Source organism: Gopherus evgoodei, chromosome 8, assembly GCF_007399415.2.
Source record: "Gopherus evgoodei ecotype Sinaloan lineage chromosome 8, rGopEvg1_v1.p, whole genome shotgun sequence".
Lineage (NCBI taxonomy): Eukaryota > Metazoa > Chordata > Testudines > Testudinidae > Gopherus > Gopherus evgoodei.
Genome location: NC_044329.1, coordinates 29,566,101 through 29,583,803, shown reverse-complemented (window position 1 = coordinate 29,583,803; position 17,703 = coordinate 29,566,101). Strand labels below are relative to the sequence as shown.

The 17,703-nt window shown below is 41.0% G+C and overlaps 1 protein-coding gene across 1 annotated transcript in view; it reads right to left on the bottom strand.

The window, feature by feature from the left end:
* WWC1 (WW and C2 domain containing 1) overlaps positions 1 to 17,703 on the bottom strand; it is a 144,269-nt gene that overhangs the window by 28,266 nt on the left and 98,300 nt on the right. The window contains exons 9-11 of the mRNA XM_030574090.1: positions 14,405 to 14,647; positions 10,579 to 10,668; positions 7,360 to 7,892 (exon numbers count right to left, since the gene is read on the bottom strand). Coding sequence (XP_030429950.1) covers positions 7,360 to 7,892; positions 10,579 to 10,668; positions 14,405 to 14,647 — 866 coding nt within the window. The remainder of the gene's footprint in view (positions 1 to 7,359; positions 7,893 to 10,578; positions 10,669 to 14,404; positions 14,648 to 17,703) is intronic.

The following is a 17,703-nucleotide window of genomic DNA, read 5'->3' as shown; positions in this document are numbered from 1 at the left end:
TACTCCCTGGCTTTTAATATGAACGTTAAACTTCGCTGGTAGCTTGTTTTATAGCCTGTCAGTTGAGACTTACACACTGCCTCCAAAAGTACAAAGCTAGGAGAGAGAGACAGAGACAGAGACAGAGATAGTGTGTGTGTGTGCGCGTGTGTTTGTTTGTTTTCTTTTCCTAGGCAAGAAAACTGCAAGTTAGTCCTCACATACCAGAGCTCTTTGTCCCTTTTCAATTACCAATGCCATTTAAACACTTCAACCAGATAGTGTCTGCCAGAAAAATGAAGTCCTCCTATTCAGGATCACTCTTCAGGATACTGCTACAATGGACAAATACGTTAATGGAGATATACCTGTCTCCTAGAACTGGAAGGGACCCTGTCATTGAGTCTAGCCTGGTGCCTTCACTAGCAGGACCAAGTACTGATTTTGCCCCAGATGGCCCCCCTCAAGAATTGAACTCACAACCCTGGGTTTAGTAGGCTAATGCTCAAACCACTGAGCTATCCCTTCCCCTCTAAGGCCAGGTAGCATCCTTTCCCTTACTAATTCAATTACTACTCCTTTCTTGCCTTCTTCCTGTCCCTGTCCCCGCCCCCCCACCAACTCACACACCCATACTTCTCTGAGATTAAGGGAAACCACTTAGTTCTATTAAAATTTTATTTTGTTTTTGTTTTTGCTTTCTCCCACTTACATATTCTGGGTGTCAAGTTCATACAGGTGGCCGGCAATACACCCCTGTGTTACCAATGCAAATTTCCCTGAATGGAGACAAGCCAGGGTCAGCCATTATTAAAAAGCTCCATGCCTGCTCTTTGTGACCCCAGGGAATCTTTCCTTTTGTGCTTCTAAAAGAGAAAAACTGCTAAACTGGAAGTCAGAAAAAGTAATCCAGAAAAACGGGGTTGAAGTATAGGGAAGAAAAACAAATCATCCCGAACCACCACTGACTTATGCAGAAGATAAGGGTAAAAACTAGGGCTGCTGATTAATCGCAGCTAACTCATGTGATTAACTAAAAAAAAATTAATGGGGATTAATCGCACTGTTAAACAATAGAATACCAATTGAAATGTATTAAATATTTTTGGATGTTTTTGTACATTTTCAAACATACTGATTTCTATTACAACACAGAATACAAAGTGTCAAGTATCAGAGGGGTAGCTGTGTTAGTCTGGATCTGTAAAAAGCAATAAAGAGTCCTGTGGCACCTTCAAGACTAACAGAGGTATTGGAGCATAAGCTTGCATCTGACGAAGTGGATATTCATCCACGAAAGCTTATGCTCCAATACCTCTGTTAGTTTTTAAGCTGTCACAGGACTCTTTGTCGCTTTTTACAGAATACAAAGTGTTACTGCTGAGGGCATTCTGCACCAAAAAATTAAAAATTCTGCACCAAAAACCCCCAAATTCTGTGTACAGTAATTTTATTTGTCAAATAAATGTGGAGGATCCAGCATGGCATTGGGAAGCACAGGCCAGTGGCTGCACAGAGGTGGGAGATCACTGTGACGCTCCGCCCCAGGACATGGACTCAGCTGTGAGCCTGCACCCAACCCTGATACAGTGCAAGAACCAGGCCTGCCCCAGAAACATCCCAGGGCCTTGCACCTCTGTGCCAGGTGCACCAGGTGGTGACAGGCAAACTCAGCAAAGCATGATCCAAGTGTGGAGGAGCTTAGTGGTGGGGGGGGGGATCCAAGTGTGTGTTGAGAGAGTTCTGTCTGGGGCAATCTGGACAGCTCAGTGGGGGATTCGGATGCACAGGGGCTTGTTGGGGGACCACCATTCCAGAGGATATGCTTCTATGCAGATGATGCTCATTTTAAAAAAAAAAGTGTTAATTAAATTTGTGACTGAATTCTATGTCTCCTGCTCTGTTTTACCTGCATTCTGCCATATATTTCATGTTATAGCAGTCTTGAATGATGACCTAGCTCATGGTCGTTTTAAGAACACTTTCACAGAAGATTTGACAAAGCACAAAGCGGTACCAATGCGAGATTTCTAAAAACAGCTACAGCACTTGACCCAAGAATTAAGAATCTGAAAAGCTGTCCAAAATCTGAGAAGGAGGAGGTGTGGCGTATGCTTCCAGAAGTCTTAAAAGAGCAACAGTCAGATGCGGAAACTACAGAACCCGAACCAGCAAAAAAGAAAATCAACCTTCTGCTGGTGGCATCTGATTCAGATGATGAAAATGAACATGTATCAGTCCGCTTTGCTTTGGATCGTTATTGAGCAGAACCCATCATCAGCATGGATGCAAGTCCTCTGGAATAGTGGTTGAAGCATGAAGGGACATACTAATCTTTAGTGCATCTGGCATATAAATATCTTGCAACGCCAGCTACAACAGTGCCTATTCTATGTGAACGCCTGTTCTCACTTTCAAGTGACATTGTAAACAAGAAGCGGGCAGCATTATCTCCTGCAAATTGTTACCAAACTTATTTGTCTCAATCATTGGCTGAAGTAGGACTGAGTGGACTTGTAGTTTCTTAAGTTTTACACTTTTATTTTTGAATGTAGTTATTTTTTGTACATAATTCTACATTTGCAAGTTCAATTTCTTGATAAAGAGATTGCACTACAGTACTTGTATTAGGTGAATTGAAAAATACTATTTCTTTTGTTTTTTATAGTGCAAATATATATAATCAAAATAAATATAAAGTGAGCACTGTACACTTTGTATTCCGTGTTGTAATTGAAAAATATTTTTGAAAATGTAGAAAACATTGAAAAAAATTAAATAAATGGTATTATTTTATTGTTTTACAGCACGATTAATTGCACGATTAACCGCTATTAATTTTTTTTATCGCTTGACAGCCCTAGTAAAAACTCTCACATTCTTTAGCGTAAGAATCATGCTCTGTCTGGGAAACCCCTAGCACAATGAGAGTTCTACCATATACAAATAGTAAAAAAGAAGTATTTAGATACTACAGCCACAGTGCATAGATATTTGGGATAGGGTGTTATGGAAAATAGACATAACAGAAGTTATCAGAGCTAACATACCATAGGCATCCTGAATAGGCTAGAAAGCTCTAAAAGCAGTTGGTGGGTAGGATTGCCAGGGGTCTGGTTTTCGACTGGAACGCCCAGTCCAAAAGGGACCCTGGTGGTACCGGTTGGCACCACCGACTGGTCCGTTAAAAGTCCAGTCAGCGGTGGCTCAGGGCTAAGACAGGATCCCTGCCTGCCCTAGCTCCATGCAGCTCCTGGAAGTGGCCGCCAGGTCCTTGTGGCCCTTAAGGCACATGGGCAGTCTGGAAGCCTCTGTGCGCTGCCCCGCCCCACGTGCCGGCTTCACTGCTCCCATTAGCCACTAACCACAACCAACAGGAGCTGTGGGGGCGATGCCTGTGGATGCGAGGGTAGCATGTGGAGCCTCCCTGGCTGCCCATGCACCTAGAGGCTGCAAGAACCTGGTAGTCACTTCCTGGGAGCTGCAGTAAGCCCCACCAGACTCTGCACTCCGCACCCCCTCCAGCACCCCAACCCCCTGCCCCAGCCCTGAGCCCCCTCCTGCACCCCAAACCCCTTATCCATAGCCCCACCCCAGAGCCCATACCCCTAGCTGGTATTCATCTGATAACATAGAGTACCAAACATTTTTCCATCTGATACCATTATGTTCAAGCCAGGACATTTAAACATGTGAGAAAGAAAACATCAACACATGAGAGGTTCTTACAACTGCATGAAGAGGAAGACATCACGAATTTGCGCTTACACTGCATTGAAGTGATACTATAAAAGAGCCATATTGGTGTCTTATACAAGTCTTTGTACATGATAATAAATGGAACCTGAAGCCATCAAAAACCACGCAGATTAGGCCAGTAGTTACCAATTATGTGCAACTGTGTGTTTGTCAGGTAACCCTGTTAGACCATCAAGGGCTGGATTCAAATGACTAATAATCAAATTAACTAATCACTATATCTTACTCTCTTTTATTGTCCTGACCAAATTTCATATCTGTGATGAATCTCAGAAAAAGAATATTTTCTATCCTATTCAGGGCCTTACACCTAAAATTAAAGGAGTAACACCACTTTGCCAGTAAGATGTGCCATTCCTAGAAAGAATAGAGTGAGATAAGAACTGAACAAGAGCTTTAAATCCCCATTTTATACCAATTACTGATTTCCCTCCCGCCCCCGAGTCAAGAACTGAACCAAACAACTGGCTTTCAGGCTATGTACACACTACAGCTTACATGGATATGTCAGCTTGCTCAAGAGTGTGAATAAGACACCCCTCCCCCCCGAGGGATGTAAGTTACATTGACCTAAGCACCAGCATGGACAGCACTATGATGGCAGGAGAGCTATTCCCACTGACACAGCTACTTCTGCTTGCAGGGGCTGGAATAATTAAGTCGACGGGAGAGCTCTCTCCTGCCATTTTACAGCATCTGCACTAGCGGTGCTGCATCTTTTGCCATTGTAAGCTCTGTAGTGTAGCCATAGCCAAAGTCTCTTGCTATAAGCACTGCTGATAGATTTTTTCCTATTACAGGCCCACTCTCTGCCCTGACGGACAACTGCACAGGCTCCATTGCATGCATAAGATATAAATGAAATGACAACATAAATCTGAGTTCATTAAATTTGGTCACACCACTAACATGTATTTGATTTCTGTTCTTAGTAGGATTTTTCTTAACCTCTCACACATGCAATTTCAGCTGCTCTCAGAAAAGCAACTGTGGGCCATACGAACATCTGAAGTCAGAGTATAGAGCTTTTTTATCATTCTCTATGGACTAGATTCTGTTCAGTTTCACTCTTGACTTCAATGGAATTACTCTGCAGGTACATCAGAATTTGGCCCAATATACACTTGTTATATACATGTTTGATACTTCTCAATGATAAATAACTAGACTCTAACCACCACACATTTAAGATGGAAAAGGAAGCATATTTCAAAGCAGCACGGACTTGGTCACATTTTTTGTTAAAAAACAGAAAACCCCTGAGGGATATACGATTTAATTCTGCTTACAAGAACGTGAGCACATGTTGTCCAATGAGGCCAAGTACTGACCATAACACTCAGCCACAATGTTTAGTGTTACATTGAATTGTGTGAGTAATGCCTAGAGAGTGAAATCTCTTCTCCTTATTGCCCTGAAATAAACTACTTATGGTGATTACTTTGTCTGCTGACTGAATAACAGCACTAATCACTTAATCTCCTTAACACCTTAGCTTTCATTTAACAGCCTTAACAATCATGAAGAGCTAAAAAGGTTAAAACAAATCACCATCCAGTTCTAACAGGAACAAATACTGTTTCATACTCAGATGAAAAAGCATCTATCGTGTAGGGTCAGGGTAATGTCACTTTAGGGAATTTTAATTATGAAATGAAGCCTTAAAATGACAACTGTGTAGATACAAAATGGTATCAGGTCGTCATCACATTTCACTAGTTCCCCTACATTTATGTAGGTTTTTTTTTTTTTAACATATCCTACAGCACTAATGTTGACTTTCTACTTTTTTTCTCCACTGAAGTAGAAAATAACCATTTCATTCACATAGGCCCCACCTTCACTGACATCTGACAGATGCTAGTGTCTGCCTGTGTGGATCGATTGTACTAATTGGTATCTGATGCTTTTAATTTATTTGCACAGGGTCAGTAGCCTCACAAAGGAAAGTGTTTGCTCCTGTATTGAACCCTTTTAACAAAAATCCAGTATTCTTAAGTGTCTCATTTTTATCATGCTTATTATCCAAACAAGTTATTGTTGCTAAGAGACTTCACCTTTGAAACAGCTAATTCTCAGAACATAACATAGCCATCCCTGCTCTGCGGAAGTCCATGGAAGGGCTAACCACTGAATTTCCTGGGAGCAAAGTCAGTCCCAATGTGCTCCTTCTGGGATTTTTTTGGTTCTCTAATTGTTGAGTAACTGACCTGCAGGACCACCTTGCAGATTTCCACCCGTGAGCTTTTTTACTGTGTCCTTTTAGGGAGTTCACGTTAAGGCACTCAATTTTATGCTTAGCCACTAGGCACCTACAATAGGTATTTGGGCTCTGAAGTGCCAAATTAAGCACCTTGATGGAGAACTGGGCACCCTAATTTAGGCACTCAAGTTTGAAAATTAGCTCCAAGCTACGTACATACATGTGTGTGTGTGTGTGTGTGCGCGCGCGCACACGCACACACAGAGACACTTATAGACAGGCTTGGCAGCATTCGAATTGTATTATTTGCCAGTAAATGTCAATTTCACCTGATCTTAACAATCGGCACAAGTGCAGCCTTCCTGCCTTGTGTCTGCTGGGATCAGGTGCCACTGGCTATGCAGGAGCGCAGAGACTCTTCTGTAGCCCCACTGTCACGGTCCACACATTCACTCCTGCACTGCCACAGGGCCTCTGATATCCAATCCCTGCAAATGAATGGTGTGGAGAAGGCTGCAGTCCTGGCAGGGCAAAGCAGAGACCCCTGACCAGGGCTACAAGGAGGATAGGGATGACATCTGGCCATAGGGTAGGCCACCCCGCTGCTGAATGGCTCCATCCCTGAGCAGGAGCCATTCAGCAGCAGAACAGCCTCCTCTGTGGGTGGGGGGTTCTGCTCTATCCCAACCGATCTGCAGTCTTCCTCATATCTTGTGCCTGCAGAGATTGGGTATCACTGGCTCTGCAGCTAAGCAGAGAGGTTTCTGCAGTTCTGCTGTCATAGCCCCACTCACTCACTTGCCAACCAGGTGAGTGGGAGCCATCCCCTGGCAGGAACTGTTCCGCAGCCCCCCACAGCCGGGGCCCGTCCTCCTTCTTGCAGTCCTGACCAGAGGCTTTGCTCTGCTGAGTCAGGACTGCAGCCTCCCCCACACCTTGTGTCCTGGAGACTTGGGCCTCTTGGCCATGCAAGGAACCCCCTGTAGCCTTGCTGTCAGTGCTGGGAGCCTAGTGCAGCCCCACTGCCAGCGCTGCCCGAACTCTAATTCCAACCCTACCTCCTTTTAATTTCTCACATCTGTACAAACAAAAATCATTCAAAATAAAACATGTTTATAATTGATTAATAATTGTTAGGAAAAATAAAAATCAAATGCTGCTAAGCCTAGTTAGGGACTGAAGTGGTTAGGAAAGAAATTCATTCCTGGATATGAATTAAATCATCAACGCTTCTCCAGCTGGGGTAAAGTATATAGTTAGATGTCACAAATGCATTATTGGATAGAGGCTGCCAGAAGTCCTTGTACTAAAGACTGTTGAGCAATGTTTGCAATGTCTGAATTTTAGCTTATTGCTTTGCTAAAAATAGTTTTAAAAGAGGATCTTAAAGTTACTTTTAGGTTGAGCTGTTACTGTACCTTGGCCTAGATGTTTGTCCCCAGCCCTAGGCTCTTCCAATCTGTAGCTGCCACTTCCAGCATTTAGAGAGAGTTCAGAAAGACTTGTATTTATATCTGTATCTTCAAAGTCCATGTGGCTCAAAAAGGCATCTCCAGTTAAGAGAGGATCTATCACTAGTGGGGAGCAGGGTGGAGAAGGAGATGACAGAGATGACCTTGGAGATAAGGATGTCATTGATTTGGGGGTCCCAGACAAAGATCTCAAAGCCTGGATACGACCGGTGGCATCTGTTTTGTGAGTTTTTGCCACCTCATTCTCATGAATAGTGGTGATATAGCCTGAAGGCCTAAATCCAGCGGCTCCCTCCAAGAGTAAGAAGTCGACTTTGTTCTGATAGTCTGAGTCCAACTGTTCCCACTGCTCACAGTAGAGATCAGTAAAACTGGCTGAGGTGGAAGAATCCTGACTAGAGGTGGCAAGAGATCCTCTGCTCGATGCGAGAGAGCCATGGCTGCTGCCCGAAGAGAGGGAAAGCATGCTGGTAGAGAGGCTGCAGAGAAATACAAACATGTCAGAGAAAGCTTGACTTTTACACCATGCGAGTTCTGAAAGACACCGTGACATTTTTATGCATGACTCATCACCACACTCACCAAAATGCTGGTGCAGTTTGCTATTTTAGCTTTTAAACAACAAGACACCAGTCCATAGCGTTAGGCACCCAGACAATTTAGAATTAAAATCCACACAGGAATTGTCACCCAGCAGTACAATTGATTGAAAATTTCCAAACTTCAATTGATGACACTTCAATGAAAATAGGTCATGTAATTTGCTTTTTTCAACGATCTGTATTCATCATCCTATGAGCCCTCTCTTACACACACACGCAAATAATCATCAACTCAAAGCAACAAAGGATTAGAATAATAGCATTCTTTGTTCAGTTATGCGGAGGCCCTCTGGTTCTTCTTAACCTTCAAGATGGAGCATGAGAACAGGTCCTTTGCCCCATACAGGAAAGATGAGCTTAATGCCACAGTGAGGAGATGACGATCCCTTCATGTCACAGGAATAGTTTCCAGTTGTCTAACCTCAAACTCCAACCCAGTATATGGCTTGCTGTGAAGTTCAGCCAGCAATTATCTGGGATGGGCCCAGTAACCTGCTGTTCTGAGCTGACTTGCAAGATTCAGCTATGTGAAAAATTAGGATTGCCAAGCAGAATCAGTCTCAGTTATTCCAGTGCCACAATAGTGAGTGACTAAACACAGCTCTGACTAGCAATTTACATCTGGAGATCTGCCTCAAATCAGAATTAATCTCCAGTGAAGTAAATGTTAGCTGAGTCCTTGGAGGATGCTTGTTCACATAAAAAGACCCTGACAATTCTGCACAATTGTTTCTGCTCAGTAGAAACTCAGAACTGACATAGGAGATGTTATAAATCAGGCAGCAACATATTGGCAGATGTGTGTGTGGGAAGCCTGTATTAGGACTGTTTTAAGCTAGCCTTATTTGGCTTTCATTTCACAAGTGAGAAATTCACACCAACTTTTATTTAAGAGAAGCAGAATGCAATGGGGTAAAGTGTGTAAGAGGATTTTGTTGAAGTAAGAATGCTGGACTTGCAGATTTGTTTTAATAAGATGATGAACAATTTGTATTTTTGTGTCAATTATGAGATCAGAAAGAACAAAATAAAATACCATTCCCAAACTAAAACAGAACTATATAACAGGCCTCACATATGTTACCAGTGAGGCGTTTCTTTGTGCATGATCCTACAAATACTTAATTACCAAGTACAGTACTTACTATGCAGAGCAGTTTCATTTAAGTCAATGGAATTATTCAGCATAGTAAGTACTATACTGCAAACATTAGTAGTCTTAGAGCCTTTAGTCCTCACTTCAGATCTAGATTTGCTATTGTTTAAAAACTTACACTTGGGTTATTTTTAACATGATTTAAAAAAAAAATTCCTAATGCTGAAAAAGCTAGGGGAATGCTAATTAATAAGCATAACATTACTTATTTGTGATTTATGGATCAGCAACACTGTCTAGGAGTGGTGCTAACTAAATTATACACCATATGCTTGTTCTTTTGAGGAAAACATGCAGATTTCAGCAAAGTTTTAGCACAGACTGCCTTCTGCACTAGGATGGCAGATGTGTATCACATCAGTCTTATGAAAAACACCTATTGTGTGAAGCATGGCTTAAAAGAGGCCACCAGCATTTGAGTAGGAACTTTGGTAATGTTTGTAGGACTACTGAGAGCTAGTAAATACACTCTATTATAAAACAGTTATAATTTTATTTTTTAAAAGAATGCTTCTTATTTTTTCCGTGACAGAAAGTTTGGCTGATCTTCATTATACTGCACATGCAAATACATGCATACAAGCATCTGCTCATACTGTGTGTCTGCCCTAGTCACTGAGTGAATGTGTCAAGAACAGAAAGTACGGCGTTCAGAGTAAGGAAGTAATGAGTTACACAGCCCACTCGGTGAATTGGGAAATGAATGCATGATGTGCTAGAAATAATGCCTACTTCACCACGTGGGAAAAGCTGCCTGCCTGCAATAGTTCTAAGTGGTCTCTCTAAGAGTCAGGTATCTTGCACTAAAATTTCTTTCCGCTCTTTTCACTATTGCCTTAATGAAAGTAGTGCCTCAGAGCAGAATTCAAAAGGAAAAACAGTAAATAACATCAGCTCAGTTTGCCCAGTTGATAGAAACCCTATTTCTCCAATGGATGGGCCAACTCTTAATCGAGTTCTGAGGATGATTTTAGTGCCTGAATACGTGTACTTTCTCCATAGCTACTAATAGCTTTCTCCATAGCTACTTATCCTTTTCCAAAAAGATAGTCTGAACAAACTGAGTACACAATATTTCATTAGAACTAAGTTCAAAGATACCATAAATACAACAGGCACATTTACAAGCAGGAGCATAAATCTGAAGTCCACTTTCAGAGATACATGTGCTGTAAGTGGCTTAATTATCAGGCATAATAATGCATACTTATTTGCTAAGTTTTGGCCTTTAGCAATGTCAACTTCTGTGATCAGTTATTTTATTATTCCCATCCCTCACCCGAATCCAAGCATTTTATTATTTCAACTCTTATTATACAAAATTTGAGCACTATGATAAAGGAGAAAGGGCAGTCACATGATGCCCATTTAAAAAATATGTAAACCTCTGAAAGACTGAAAACTCACTTTTTCAGCTGGGTGTGTAACGTTACAACTAATCGTGTTGTTTCCTCCAGTTCGCGGACCAACTGATTTCTTTTGCTATTCAACTTCAATCTAGAGAAGACAGCAAAGATGGACAAAAAGTTAAAATGACATTTTAAAATTAAAATGAAAAAAGTGTGCCCTTACTATGCAATTCTGGTGACACTAAGTAGGAGTAAATTAGGACAGTAATCAGCCCTGTGTAACACAGTTCTATACTTTTTTTCATGCTTTGTTGTTTTCTTGGTTTTTTAAACAGCTTCAAGGAACACTAAAATCTGGGGCCCAGTCCTGCAAATGCTTATTTCTGGGTAGAGTGGCAAGCACTATACCTGGTTGTGTTTCTAGGATCAGTACATAGACATTTGGTGGTAGTTTCTGGATAACTCAAGAGGCATTTTGCCAGTCACACAGTTAGAGTCTTACAGTCAATGTATCAAGAATGTGGATTTGTGAATTATCCTTTTACTCAATTTCAAAAAGGAGAGGGAATACATTTTTCATGGTAAATATTTTGCTAAATAAAATAGGTAAAAAAATCACATCGTTAAAGACATTTTTGATGCAGTGTAATTTCCAGATTTATATAACATATTTCTAAGCATTCAAATTCTAACGAGCACGTGCAGTTCCATTATTTTCCTTCAGCTACTTAATGTCACCAGAACTCTGCTAAGCAGCGGTAGCAGACCACAGAATCTTCCTCTATAATTGGTAATGAAGCATGATATAGTCGTGATTTGGTTTTCAGTGGGAGATTCTCCACACACTCACACACCTAATGGGAAAGGTGGGGTTTTTCAGGCGCTTCCCTCCTACACCTCTCCTCTCACTGAAGGAGCTTTACTAGAAACTCCTCACCATAGTACCCGGTATGTAGTTTATGTAAATAGAACAAAGACTTAATGTTAGGTATTGTACAGACACTGCCTGAGGCTTCATGCCCCATCAAGAGTCTAAATCCAGTCTAGCTAAAACCAGGCTAGTCTACGCAGCCAGTTAGTGTGCGGCAAGCTAGAGAATGTAAATCTACAGTACACCAGTGGTCACGCAGCAACTCGCCATGTGGACCCTGTTTGCTGCACACCCTGGCTTGCTGGAGACTTACTCACCGTTTAGACAATCCCAGGAGTCATGGAAAAGGCAGCCAGAAGAGCTCCCTCTCTAAAATGGCCAAAATGTGTTGGACCACTTAAAAAACAAGTTCCAGACCAAAGAACTCCTGGAAAAGCCTTGCCATCAAGCCTGAAGAGTTCAACTTAGAGACCAAGAGGAGGAGCAGGAACAATCTTTACTTACTTATACAATAAAGCATAAAGAGTGAGCTTGGGAGTGAGAGGGGTAACATGGTCCACTGGATATGGCATTAAGCAGGCAATCAGGAGCACTGAGTTCTATTCCAAGCACGTCACTAACCTTCTGTTTGCTACTGGGCATGTCATTTATCTCAGTGCCTCAGTTTCCTCTCCCATCCTTTGTCCATTGTCTATTTTGACTAGAAGGTCTTTGGGTTCAGGGCCTTCTCTCATTATATATTTGTACAGCACCTAGTACAATTTGATTTGACTCTCTTTTGGGGCCTCTAACCATTACTATAACACCAATAAAAAACAGATCGCCAAGGCCAACTCAGTTAGGACACATGAAAGTTTTAAAGTTTGAGGATGATACCAAGCTGGGAGGAGTTGCAAATGCTTTGGAGGATAGGATTAAAATTCAAAATGTTCTGGACAAACTGGAGAAAAGGTCTGAAGTAAACAGGATGAAATTCAATAAGGACAATTGCAAAGTACTCCACTTAGGAAGGAACAATCAGTTGCACACATACAAAATGGGAAATGACTGCTTAGGAAGGAGTATGGCGAAAAGGCATCTGGGGGTCATAGTGGACCACAAGCTAAATATTAGTCAACAGTGTAACACTGTTGCAAAAAAAGTGATGTATTAGCAAAAGTGTCGTAAGCAAGACACGAGAAGTAATTCTTCCGCTCTACTCCATGCTGATTAGGCTTCAGCTGGAGTACTGTTTCCTGAGAGAGTTCTGGGCACCATACGAGCAAAGATGTGGACAAATTGAAGAAAGTCCAGAGAAGAGCAACAAAAATGATTAAAGGTCTAGAAAACATGACCTACGAGGGAAGATTGAAAAAAATGGTTTGTTTAGTCTGGAGAAGAGAAGATGATCAGGCACATGATAAGAGTTTTCAAATACATAAAAGGTTAGTATAAGGAAGAGGATAAAAAATTGTTCTCCTTAACCTCTGAAAATAGGACAAGAAGCATTGGGCTTAAATTTCAGCAAGGGAGGTTTAGGCGGAACATTAGGAAAAACTTCCTCTCAGGGTGGTTAAGCACTGGAACAAATTGCCCAAGGAGGTTGTGGAATCTCCATCAGGGGAGGTTTTAAAGAACAGGTTAGAAAAACACCTGTCAGGGATACTCTAGCTATTGTGTAGTCCTGCCTTGAGTGCAGGGTACTAGACTAGATGACCTACTGAGGTCCCTTCCAGTCCTACACTTCTATGATTTAGATCACAACCATATTTTATATGTATGTAGGTAAAGCAAGAGAAATTCCCTTGAAGCACTAGCATTACTTCAGATTTACAATGGTGTAAGAAAGCAAATTTTGCATTTCTGCCCTTAGTTAGAACATTTTCCATAGTAGAGAGAAAAGTGGGATAACCCAAGCAATTGAAGCAGCGGGTGTTTGCTAGGGATTAGAAAGCAAAATATGATCACTCAGCTATATGACGTTCTCATTGAATCCAGCCCTTCCACATAAAGAAAACTCAGCACAAGCACTGAAAAGCAAGCTTTCAGGGCTTACAAGTTTTGCAGTGAGGAAACCAGATGGAGATTTTAATGAACTTGCACATTTAGATTATATGTTTCCTGTCCTAATTATATTAAAATATCTTCAACTTCATAAGGCATAATTTATTTTGAAAAATAGAAGCCCTACCCTGACAGCTGTCGCATTGTAGGCTTTTCTTGATTGATACCTTTGGCCGAGGGTAGTTTTTAAATTTGTTAGACTAAATTTCTAGCTGAAATTCTAGTTTCATCTCACTTCAGAAACTTATGAAATACTAATTAAGTTCATAGCTGTACACACTTCCAAGTGTACACATATATCTGAGTATACTGTGCTTCATAGAGGGTAAAAATTTGATTGATGCAGAAGTCAAGTGCATCTGAAGAAGTGGGTTTTTTACCCAGGAAAGCTTATGCCCTAATAAATCTGTTAGTCTGCCACCAGACTCCTCGTTGTTTTTGTGGATACAGACTAACCCGGCTACCCTTCTAATGCAAAAATCAAATGGGATTCTCAGTGGCATCATTAACAAAGGGGGCAATGTGTCTAAAAATAAGCTTTTCCTCCCTGCTCCTGCCCTCAATTCTTTTGTGACATCCCAAAATGAGAGTTTCCATCAGCTCCAAGTAAAGGAGTTAATTTTGGAATGGTAGTAGGAGCCATTCATTTAGCTAGAAGTGTTTCACAATAGTAAAAACTCATGCGCTTAGGGATCTCTTTGGTGTCTGGAATTTTTCCAATACGCATGAATATATTTTTAGCATACTTGCGTAGGACAGCAGCTAATTACACAGAGTAAAAGAGAAAGGAAGTGAGTGCTTGAGGAGGTTCTTTCAGATAAAACCTTAAAAGCAGAAGACTCTTAGCTGCACGTGGACCTTCCTAGAACCTCAGGGCACCCTGCTATTTTGCCATGATAAAAGTTGATTATTTATTCTTATTCTATCTGTAAGCCAGTAATTTAAGGTTTGCTCTGCTCTGGTTACGTACCTCTCTGTTAAGGCTTTGCTTTGAGTATCTCTTGCAGCTTGAAGGTCTTCCTCTAGACGTTTTCTCTCCATCTCCAGTCTTTCCACTTCACCTCGAGTCCACTTTCGGGGGCTAATGAACCGCATTTCCTTTAAGAGCTCCTCCTTCTCATTGATTAATATTAGTCGGTCCCGTTCTGAATCCAGCACACCTGGCCAGGCCTCACTGTCCAGTTTAGCCAAATGTATTTTTAAGTTTGCTATTCTACAGAAAAGAAATAAAGTCCACTTCACATACAGTGTTTGTGTTTAGTGGCCTGAGCCCAGCTGCTACTGGACACATGTCCGCATAATGAACCATCATGACAATAAGCATCCTTGCTAAGCTGCTCAGCCTGGAGACTGAACTACCCTGACCTGCTGGCATTGTTTACACTATGATTTTCCAGATTCATGATTGTCAACAGTGCAGCACAACAGGTGGCAGGAAATTGAAATGTATGTAAGACCTAGAAGTTTTTAACCACATCTTCTGACAGTGATAGACACCAGACTCATCTGAGAATTGCCTGCACTACTGCTTCCACCAGCTATACCCAACAGAAGTTATGGGAGTGAAAAAACATCTTGGTGTATACCTTAGAGATGTTCCATCCAAGTCAGAGCTGGTATACACAGGCTGATACACACTGCCACTGTCAGTGCTCTACCTGTTTTGTGGATTGACAGAACTTTGTACTTCAGGACTGTGAAGTGCTCTTTATGGATACTGGATTAAGTCAGTTACATTTCAAATGAAAAAACTGATCCTGTATTGACAAAGCTAATACGATGCTAGCTAGTACTAAAATAATCTGAATATTGAATGTTGAACAGTTTTAGTAAAGCACATTTACAGGCCACATTAAAGTACAATTACATCATATATTGCTAGTCAGAAGTGTAACAGTATGAGTTGTTATGTTCACATTTATAACCTTAACTAATGCATCTGGATACTGTGTGAATGAGCTTGTTCCTAAACTTTCATCTCTGGGTTTCACAGCACCCTGGTATTTTGAACAAAGTTGCTCAGTGCAAGTCCAGATTTGGAAAAAATCAAAGCATTAAAACTTAAACCTCAGGCAGCAGCAACATATGTGTATGTGAACAGTTAAAGGGGTGACAAAATATCACTCTGAATCACTAGCCACTTATATGGATACAGCATAAAAACTATTTTGATTACAGGCATTATTCCAAAGCCCAACATTAAACTTTATAGTAACTGGTACTTCAGGGCTGCATCATATGTTCAAGAACCTAAGAAAGGACAGATAGGTACTGAATAACCAAAAGAAGGGAATCAACAGCAATAGCAGGTATAGCAGTAACTATAATGGTTTAAATAGAGTAATAGCTGGAGTTTTAGTGGGTAGCTATATAGCAGATCAGAACACATAAATTTCCATTCTAGCTACCTGGACTCAAATCACTTAGGTTTTTTTAGCTTTCCCCTTTAAGGATGAAGTTTTCCATGCTTTTTCTCTGACAAAACGTGGACCTTTGCGAAAAGATTATACAAAAAAAAAGTTCAGCAGTTTTGATATAAAATATGAAAGATGGGGTTTTTTTGTTTGTTTGAGGGGATTCTTTTTAACAGCTCTACACTTGAAAAGGCTGGTGTTTGGGAAGATGAAGTTTGGCATGCAAATTGTCCTCATGGGACAGTAGTTACACATTTCATTCAGGGTGTAATAAGACTGGAGTTAAACTGAAGTCAATTGGTTGCCAATCTGAGTTTGCAAATTCTTTTGTACTCCAAACATACTACATTGTTCCAGAACATAGATGTTTGATGTTTATGCTAGGCTGAGCATGTACAATTATATTTAACAACTCAGGTAAATGGGCAGCCAACTAACTGGGATTAAAAATCTTAGTGTAAATACACCCTCAGGTACAGACTAAATTCAAACCCTGATTGGCTTCTCAGAGTTAGCAGGATCACAGAAAAGGTGTCAGCCACTGTTATATGGTTATCAAAGGCTCTCAGGATTCAACTTCCGTCCTCCAGCTCCAAAGCACAGGAAGACCAGAAGTCCATAGGGATCTATGAAAGGGAGGCAACCTGGCCAGGACTAAGCCTATCTAATTTATTCTCATGACACTACAATGGATGTTAACGCTTTTTCTGTCACTTTTCTGCACAGAAGCCACATTTGGGGAGAGGGGCATTCTTAATGCAGAGCCAGTTCCCACAGGAGTGTTGCTTCTTCTTAATTAATTTAAATTCTATAATTATTAGAAATTCATCCTGACTGTTTTTAGGTCTTCTTAGAGCTATTTTGTTTCTGACTGCCTGATTAAGTGCAATAGTGTGCTCCAACGAAGAATTAACAGTGGCATTAATTTATAATCCAAGAATTCCTCAGTACATTTTGAAGGAATATGAATTTTTATAAGAGGATTGCTTGGTATTAATCTGATCACTCCTGGCATACATTTGCATGGATATGGCTTTTCAATGGAATTTGCTCTCAATGCTCTGCACATATTCTTACACCTTTTTTTAAAACTAACCCTGAATTTGCCCCTGCTTTGCAAGCAACCATTCTTTGCTTTTTGGACTAAAAAAATAAACCCACTTTTAAAGTCCAAAATTTTTTTTTCATTGTAATGGAATAATTAATTGCTTTGCAAACGACCTGGCATTTGGCTGAAAACTCCAGCCCTTCAGCTTTCACAGACTGAGCATTTAAACCATATCATTCATGCACAAGTCTAGATTTGCATTACAAAGAAATCAGCAATAGTAGCTTCTGAGGTGCCAGGTACAGAGTCATTCTGCCTATCACCTCTGAGGCTGAAGGAAGTGGAGGGAAGGATGCTTAGTTTTACGTTTAATGGTACTCTTTTTAAATAGAACAATAATTCTAGATTGTTTGTTTGCTATCTCGATATGCAATCTGACTCCTTTATTGATCCAAACAAGTGGCTCCCTCTTTGCAGGAACAAATCACAGCATGTGCACTTCTATACCTGTGTGCACCTGTAACCCACACACCTTCTGGGTGTGGTGTTGTGTCCCATCTAGTGGCACCGAGACCACTTAGAGAGAGAGATAAAATGAGTCTGCTCTACAGCCCTAGCTAACAGCTTCTGCACTTCAATGGCTGATGAAATGGCACCCACCAAAATGGAGGTGGACCTTTAGGAAGTGTGCTCACAAGAACATTCTTAAACTTTTGTAATGCTCCACTGCTGCAGCAGTGGTGTCAAATATGTCATTAAGCCATTAAAACATCCATTTAAGACCTTCTCAGACAAGTCCTGGTCAAT